At 49.2% G+C, this 9,021-nt stretch overlaps 1 protein-coding gene across 1 annotated transcript; it reads right to left on the bottom strand.

Moving 5' to 3' along the window:
- Positions 1–6,022: 6,022 nt before the first annotated feature.
- C13H2orf48 (chromosome 13 C2orf48 homolog) lies at positions 6,023–7,078 on the bottom strand. Its single transcript, XM_025353511.1, is given in 2 exon segments — positions 6,023–6,333; positions 7,069–7,078. Coding segments are annotated over 2 exon segments (321 nt in total).
- Between the last annotated feature and the right edge of the window lie 1,943 nt (positions 7,079–9,021).

Genomic DNA, 9,021 nt, shown 5'->3' with positions numbered 1-9,021 from the left:
ACCGTGTCTCTGGGAATGAGGAGTTAAGACCTAGAGTGCTTTCTACGCGCAATAACACATTCTCTTGCAGGAATTTCAATAATTTAATGTGTTTTATGAGAGCATTTTAAAACTTGTATTTTAGAAAAAAGCAAACTGATTGATCAAAACTCATCAAAAACAAAGCCAAAACACTCACCAAAACAAAACAGTTTCTCATTTGCACTTCTCCAGCCATACCCTGAGAAGCCTCTGTCATTTGGCCTCCAGGTTGCAATTTTATTCTAAGCAAAAGAAGCACTTCCCGTCCTCCCCACTCCCCACCCCCACCCTAAATCCTTTGAGCAAAAGAAAATCCTCAAAGCAGCCATGTATTTGGGGGCTTTGCAAAGCACAGACTTCCCCCGCTTTTCTGAATTAGTTTCCATCGCCCTGGCAATCTATGCAGTGACTGTCTGAGTGGAGAAATGCATATCCCCAAATTAATCCAACCTGTTAGATTCAGTTTGCACTGTGAAACCGGCATGGTGGAAAAAATACCTGCATCTATGTAGAACAGCATTCTTCACTTGCTGTTGAAATTCACCACTGAATTTCCCTGAACTAACCCCATGAAATTCATTCCTTCCTTCCTTCCTTCCTTCCTTCCTTCCTTCCTTCCTTCCTTCNATGAAATTCATTCCTTCCTTCCTTCCTTCCTTCCTTCCTTCCTTCCTTCCTTCCTTCCTTCCTTCCCTTTCCTTTTCCTTCCTTCCTTCTTTCCTTCCTTCCTTCTTCTCTTTCTCTCTTCCTCTGTCTCTCTCTCTCTCTCTCTCTCTCACACACACACACACACACACACACATACTACAACCCCTTCTCTAGGTAAATATGTCTGATATATGCCACATATAATACTCCTCTCCTGGCGATTTCCAATGCATATTAACATACTAAAGGCCTTGAGAAGTCCTGCAATAAGGAAATCTGCTAACTGTGTTTAACCCAGTGTTTCATCAAATTAATTAACCAAGGAATCTTTTTTAAAGTATTAAGACCTATCAATCTATGGAGACGCCCACAGATCACAAAACCCACTGGGAAGTGCTCATATACATATCATCAAATACTCCACCTTTGCATTTGTAGCTGTTTTCCAGAGGAATTTCCCAGTCATCCCGGATAGAGACAGCAAGGCCTTATCACCCCTGCGTAACAGATGAGGAAACCGCAGCTCCAGGAGAGTCTCTTATCTCAGGTTGCACAGAAAGCAATTTTCAGGGAATGTAACCAAGATTTCAATTATATGCAACATTTATTGTCCATTGAAAAATTGTTCTCTGGTTCAAACGACTGTTCAGAAAAGTCCTGCCTGTGTCTCTGTTCTGTTCACTCCTCCTCTGTCCCCAGTGGAACTGTTCTTTCTCGGGCTTGTGAAGCCCCTCTCTGCGGGACAACTATCCGAGCGCACGGACTCCAGCCTGCTGCCCAGCAGTGAGGGCTTCTCTTTCCACCTGACTCCCACCGGAAGTGTGTCTTCCCGCCAAGAGGCTTTGGAAACAGCCTTCCTGGACCCTGTGGCAAGGAGGCCGCGTGGGAACCCAGCCCTGGGCCTCCAGGTTGGCCACACAGAAAAACAAGCTGAGAACATTCTGTGGTGAGTGATAAGAACCCGGGGGGCTGTGTGGCGGCTCACAACTGTAATCCCAGCACTTTGGGAGGCAGAGGTGAGAGGACTGCCTGAGCCCAGGAGTTTCAGACCAGCCTGGGCAACTCTGTCTCTACAAAGTATTTTTTAAAACTAGCCAGACATGGCGGCAGGTGCCTGTAATCCCAGCTACTCAGTAGACTGAGGCAGGAGGATCCCTTGAGCCCAGGAGGTGGAGGTTTCAGTGAGCTGAGATCATGCCACTGCACTCCAGCCTGAGTGACAGAGAAAAACTCTGTCTCAATTTTTAAAAAAAAGAACTTGAAGGTCAAGGTACTATGTCCTGGCAGAGCCCATATAGTGAGAGGCAAAGGGCTGTGCTATACCTGTGCAGGAGGCCTGCACTGGCCCGGAATGCTGTCTTCGGCCACACTGGCTAAGGGTGTTCACCGGCTTCCAAGACAGGAGCCGGGATATGCCCAGGGCCTGACTTGCCTGCATTGAAATGTACAGTCTCCTCCCTACAACGACCGAGTCACAGAATTCCTTAAGGGAGACATTGCCCCCTCATCCTAATCCCTTCTTTTGCAGGCCCCCGCTCGAGGTAACAGGAATTGGTGCCAGCAATCCCAGGCCACCCATCCTCAATGACCTTCTGTCCTGCCCCTAGACCTAGGCAGGCAGGGACCCTGCTGTCGAGGCCTCGGATTTTAGAAGGCCCTGCTCTGGGCCTCCTCTCACCACACAGGGCCCAGGGCACCCATGGCATGGGGACTGGTTCCCTGCCCACCTGCTTTCAGGATGTGTGCAAGAGGGGGGCCGGGCACAGAGCTGGATCCACAAGCCCCAGTGTGGGATGGAGCGGGGGTGGTTTCCAAACCCAAAAAACGGTGTGAGTGTTTCAATTCTGTCACTCATGTGATCCCTTGGAGTTTTATTTGTGTGTAAAATTTAAAAGCATTTAGCAGAGTACAAACTGCAAGGTGTAACATCTTTGTTTGAAAAATACAAATTTAGTTCCACCCAGTAAATTTTCACAGTGAGCATGCTTGAGAACCAGCACTTGGATCAAAAAATAAAACATTGCTGGAACCCCTAGAAGCCTCCCTCCCTTGTGACCTTCCAAGGGTAAACACAGCCTTCTCTTTTTCTTTTTCTTTTTTTCTTTTTTTTTTTTTTTTGAGACAGGGTCTCACTCTGTCCCCCAGGCTGGACTGCAGTGGCACGATCTCAGCTCCCTGCAACCTCCGCCTTTCAGGTTCAAGCGATCCTTCCACCTCAGCCTCTCGAGTAAGCTGGGACTACAGGCACCTGCCACCACACCTGGCTAATTTTTTGTTTTTTGTAGAGACGAGGCTCCACTATGTTGCCCAAGCTGATCTCAAACTTCTGGGCTCAAGCAATCCGCCCACCTCAGCCTCCCAAAGTGCTGGGATTACAGATGTGAGCCACAGCGCCCGGCCAACACAGCCTTATGTCTTTTCTTTTCCTTTCTTATCTTTTCCCTTTCCTCCCTCCCTCCCCTCCCCTCCCCTCTCCTTCCTCCTCCTTCCGTCCCTCCCTCCCTCCCTCCCTCCTTCTTTCCTTCCTTCCTTCCTTCCCTCTCTTTCCTTTCTCTTCTCTTCTCTTTTCTTTCTTTTTCTTTCTTTCTTCCTTCCTTCCTTCCTTTCTTCTTTTCTTTCTTTTCTTTCTTTCTTCTCTTTCTTTCTTTTCTGACAGGTTCTCACTCTGTCACCCAGGCTGGAGTGCAGTGGCACAATCTTCTCTCACTGCAACCTCCACCTCCCACGCTCAAGCAATCCTCCTACCTCAGCCTCCCTCCCTGGGACTACAGGTGTGTGCCACTATGCCCAGCTAATTTTTGTATTTTTGTAGACACAGGGTTTCCCCACGTTGCCCAGACTGATCTCAAACTCTTAGACTCAAGTGATCCACCTGCCTCAACCTCCCAAAGTGCTGGGATTACAGTTGTGAGCCACCACACCTGGCCAGCACAGCCTGATTTCTAATATGACCAACTAATGGTGCCTATTTTTGAACTCAAATCAAGTCATCCACATTCTTGCATGCAGGTGTGGTTCATTTGTTCTCATTGTGGAGTATTCCATTACATGAATATACCACAGTCAACTTACCCATTCTCCTGCTGGTAACATCCAGAGTACTCCCAGTTCTGGCTGTTATGAATAGGCTGCTAGGAACATTCTTGTACATGTCTTTTGGTAACTTATGGATGCATTTTAATTGATTATATGCTGCCTAGAAGTCACATCAGAGAGGATGCTTGTATCCAGCTTAGCTCATACTGCCAGAAACTCCCACTGATGCAGGGCAGGCCAGCCCCAAAATTGGGGCTTAGCCCGGGAGGGTTCGTGGCTTCACCCATGAAAGAATGTAAGGGTGAGCCAATGGAGTTAGCGGTTTTTACTGAAGCAGCCGTGCACAGCAGCAGCAGAAGGGCTGCTCCTTGCGGGGCAGGGCTACCCCATAGGCAGTGTGCCCAGAGCAGCAGCTCAGAGGCAGTGTGCAGTCAGATTTACTGCTGCTTTTAATTACATGCAAATTAAGAGGTGGATTATTCAGAAATTTCTAGGAAAAGGGTGGTAGCTTCTGGGTCATCAGGTCATTGCTGTGGAAAGGGGCATTAATGTCTGGGTGTCGCCATGGCAATGGTAAACTGATGTGGCACACTGGTGGGTATGTCTTACGGAAAGCTGCTTCCAGCCATCTCTGTTCTAGTTAGTCCTCAATTTGGTGTGGCATCTGAGCCCCTTGTCTGGAGTGGAGGCCTGCCTCCTACCTCCCACCAGCAGCGTATGAAAGTTGCAGTTGTTTCAAATCCTTCCTGAGCCATTCCTAGGGGTATGGAGTGTTAGCTCCCTTTAGCTTTAATTTAATTTGTATTTCCCCAATGATTAATAAAATATTCTCTTATGTGTATTGGCCATTTGGATATCTTTTTTTCTTTTTCTTTTTTTTTATACAGAGTCTCACTCTGTCCCCCAGGCTGGAATGCAGTGTCATGATCTCAGCTCACTGCAACCTCTGCCTCCCGGGTTCAAGCAATTCTCCCACCTCAGCTTCCCATGTAGCTGGGATTACAAGCACACGCCACCAAGCCCAGAAAATTTTTGTATTTTTAGTAGAGATGGCATTTCGACATGTTGGCCAGGCTGATCTTGGACTCCTGATCTCAGGTGATCCACCAGCCTCGGCCTCCCAAAGTGCTGGGATTACAGGCATGAGCCACCACACCTGCCTGGATATCTCTTTTGTAAAGTGTCTGTTGGGGTTGTCTGTCCGTCTTCCTCTCGGCTTGCCTGTCTTCTTGCTGACTTGAAGGAGTTCTACATATTCTGATTTCCCATCTCAGCTCAGATTTCTCTTCCCACTCTGCGCTTTGGCTTCTCACGCTCTTCATGGGGTCCTCTGTTGAACAGATGTTCTTCATTTTAATGCAGTCCAATTTATCATTGTTTATTTTGTAGTTGGTGCTTATTGTGTCCTCTCTAGGAAATATTTGACCACCTCATGAAGACATTTTCCTGTTTCTTTCTAGAAACTGTACTGTTTTGCTTTGCCAATCTGTATCTATAGTCAATCTGGAATTGGCTTTTATGTACGACATGAAGTAGAGATCAAAATTCACTTTCCATATGAATATCTGCTCAGTCAGCTTGGGCTACTATAACAAAACATTGAGTGCCTTAAACAACAGAAATTTATTTCTCACAGCTCTGGGGGCTGGACATCTCACAGCAAGGTGCCGGCAGGTTTGGTGTCTGGTGAGGCCTCTCTTCCCGGCTTGTAGACAGCTGCCCTCTGCGTCCTCACATGGGAGAGGCATAAGGGCACTGACCCCAGCATGGGTCTCCACCCTCATGGCCTAACCACCTCCCAAAGGCTCCACCTCCTGACACCATCACATTGGGAGTTAGGAGTTCAACATATGAACCCAGGGGACACAGGCATTCAGTCCACAGTGCTCCACCCCGTGTGCTCCACCCCGTGTGCACACCCCGTGTGCTCACATCACCCCAGTTTCCCACCCTCCCTGGCCTGCAGGCTTTGTGGGTTCCATTTCCCCTACTCCAGCATGAGAGGCAGTGGGTATGGTTGAAAGCGGCAGATCTAAAGGCCGGGCGCGGTGGCTCAAGCCTGTAATCCCAGCACTTTGGGAGGCCGAGACAGGCGGATCACGAGGTCACAAGATCAAGACCATCCTGGCTAACACGGTGAAACCCCGTCTCTACTAAAAAATACAAAAAACTAGCCGGGCGAGGTGGCGGGCACCTGTAGTCCCAGCTACTTGGGAGGCTGAGGCAGGAGAATGGCATGAACCCGGGAGGTGGAGCTTGCAGTGCGCTGAGATCCGGCCACTGCACTCCAGCCTGGGCAACAGAGCGAGACTCCATCTCAAAAAAAAAAAAAGAAAAAGCGGCAGATCTGCTGTCTATGGGGCCCTGGAGGTCTGAGAATGGTGGGCCCACCTGCTCAGCAGGGCCGTGTGGAGTTCAATGAAAGGATATGCTGAAGCACCCGCTGTGCATGCTTGGTGAGTTCTCACCCAAATAACTTCATGCTGAAACAGGGTCGCTCCAGGGGTGTCCCTGCCTGGAAGGGACTCTGGGTGTCTTGCCGTGAGCACCACGGTGGCTCTCCCTTCACACTGCGGGCTGGGCTTCTCCAGTCTCTGCAGTGAGAGAACTGGCTGAGATCCTGGAAGACTGATGGGATGGGAAAGAAAGATTTGGGAACTGAACTGAGATCATCCAACCCATGCCCCCAAATTCACCAAACATACACTGGCATTAGGGAGCTGGAACGTGGCCAAGGGCTGGTCCCTGCCCACAGGGAGGTTGGAGCCCAAGAGGGAGAAAGATCCACAGAAAGATGATTTCGGCACAGGGAGGAGGGCTGGGGCCAAGGCAAGCCAGGCACCATGGGTCGCGAGGAGGGGCCCTTGTTCACGCGAGGGAGGACATTGGCTTGGGGAGAGAGTTACAGGAAGTCTGGAGAAGGATTCCAGGCTGCCAGGCAGCAGGAGCAGAGATGGGGACAGCACGGAGCCTGGGGCAGCTTTATCCCACCTGCCCAGCAGAGCCGAGCGGCACAGATTTCAGCTGTGACCCTGGATAAAATGGGTGATGGTAGCCAATAACACCAGCTACCAGGACTCTGCCACCTTCACCATTCTGGGAATAAGCTCTCAGCTACCCTGAGAGCAGCCAAAGCACCAATTCACCAAGCACAGAGTATATCCATCTATGGCTATGCAGGGTCTGTTAAGCCCCTTAGGTCTCCATGGTGGGGTGGGGCACCGCTTCCCATTGAGCAGCATCTAATGGATAATAGGCATTCCCCCAGTAGGAAGATCTGGAAGCCAATCCCAACACACACGTGTGCACGTGCACACCCATGCACACGCACACACACACACACACACGCACACACACACGCACATGCACACATGCACGCATGCACGCACGTCAGCTGCAGTCCCAGGGAGGCAAAGACAGTTATCAAAAGGAGAGTGTTTTCCAGACGAATATTCCAGAAGCGTATTCTCACAAGAAAAGAGGAGACGGGACAGACAAAACAATAGTGTCTACTCCACAGGAAGCAACACGGAGGTGCTGAGGTGTGTGGGGCAGGGGAGCAGCACCCCCCGCTTTGTACTATAGAAACTACTTTCCAGGCTGGACACGGTGGTTCACATGGGTATCCCCAGCACTTTGGGAGGCCAAGGTCGGTGGATAAGTTGAGGTCAGGAGTTCAAGACCAGCCTGGCCAACATGGTAAAACCCCGCCTCTACTAAAAATACAAAAATTTGCCGCATGTGGTGGTGCATGCCCGTAATCCCAGCTATTCAGGGGGCTGAGGCAAAAGAATCACCTGAACCCAGGAGGCAGAGGTTGCAGTGAGCCAAGATCGCACCATTGCACTCCAGCCCCTGAGTGATGGAGTAAGACTCCATCTAAGAAAGAAAGAGAGAAAGAAGGAAGGAAGGAAGGAAGGAAGGAAGGAAGGAAGGAAGGAAGGAAGGAAGGAAGGAAGGAGGGAGGGAGGGAGGGAGGGAGGGAGGGAGGGAGGGAGGGAGGGAAGGAGGGAAAGAAGAAAGGAAGGAAGGAAGGAAGGAAGGAAGGAAGGAAGGAAAGAAAGAAAAGAAAAACTACTTTCTGCAGCAGGGACTGACTGGGGAGGTCAGTTTGGCCACCAGGCAGGGAGGAGAGAGGACAGGTCTGAACTGGCAGGATCCAGCGCATGGTGGGGAGGCCTCGGACTGGAGAGACAGGAGGGAGTTACCAGGCACAGGGATAGGGCATCTGTTGGATGGGTGAAGGACTGCAGAGGGCATCCAGGGTGATACATGAGTGTCTTGGCACTGGGTGGATTGTGGTGCCAGAACCTGAGATAGGCTCACATCAGGAGGGGCTGTGGCTGGAGATGAGTTGGGTTTGACCAGCTGGCAGTGGGATCTATAGCTCTGCAGCTTGGGAGAGAAAGATGCCAAGTGAGCCCATGAAATCCTTATTAAAAATATTTTTATTCACTAAAACTCAATATGAAAACAGCTCATGAAACAAAGAGTGAATCAATAACCCTTTACTCATCTTAAATTAACAAAGATGAGTGGCTTGCAATTACTTTCCATTACAGAATCCTTCTGCCCAAGAGATTCGGTGAGATCCTTGTCAAAAGAGTTAGGCTTTTAACATGTGTATAGGAAGCATATTCTTTTGTGTCTGCTCATCTATCCAAATGTTTGATGCCTTAATGATTTTATGATTCAGAATTGTTTATTCCTGCCTCCTGGGTCTCACTGCAGTCCCAGCGACACAGAGCAATGTACATTTTCCAAATGGGAAAGGCTCTTGTTCTGTATTTAATCTGATTGGCAGAGCTAAGAGGCTTCCTTCCCAGCCCCTTCCCCTTAGGACTGGGTGGTCTCAGCTCTGCTCTGGATAACCTGGGGCCAGTCACCTGCCATCTACCCACTTGCTCTCCCTTCGGCTTCCTTCCTCTCCCCAAGCATCACTGCAACAAGCCCCTGCTCTGCCTCTATTGTTTTCCTCTCTTTTGTCTTTCCAATTCCCAATTCCTTCTTTCTCCAATTATTTCTTACGGCTCTTACTTACAATTCGTTTATACAAGAACAAAAATTCACATGGATGTGAAAAAGAAGTGAATCTGCATATTCTAAAATTTCAAATAAGGGAAATTCTAGGGTGGCAGGTACCACTCACTCATAAATTCAACAACTGATGAATGTTTACTGGGTGTCCATGGTAGTCCTGGAGATATCTCAGTGGGCAAAGGAGAGAAAGGCCTTTACCTATAGGAACTCAAAATGCAAAGGAGGATCCAGACCATAACTAACTACATGAATAAATGTGAAATTGCTCATGTGATC

The sequence above is a fragment of the Theropithecus gelada genome, chromosome 13 (genome assembly GCF_003255815.1).
Source record: "Theropithecus gelada isolate Dixy chromosome 13, Tgel_1.0, whole genome shotgun sequence".
NCBI classification, from domain to species: domain Eukaryota; kingdom Metazoa; phylum Chordata; class Mammalia; order Primates; family Cercopithecidae; genus Theropithecus; species Theropithecus gelada.
Note: the sequence above shows the minus strand (reverse complement) of the source record. Positions and strands in the feature narration are given on the sequence as shown.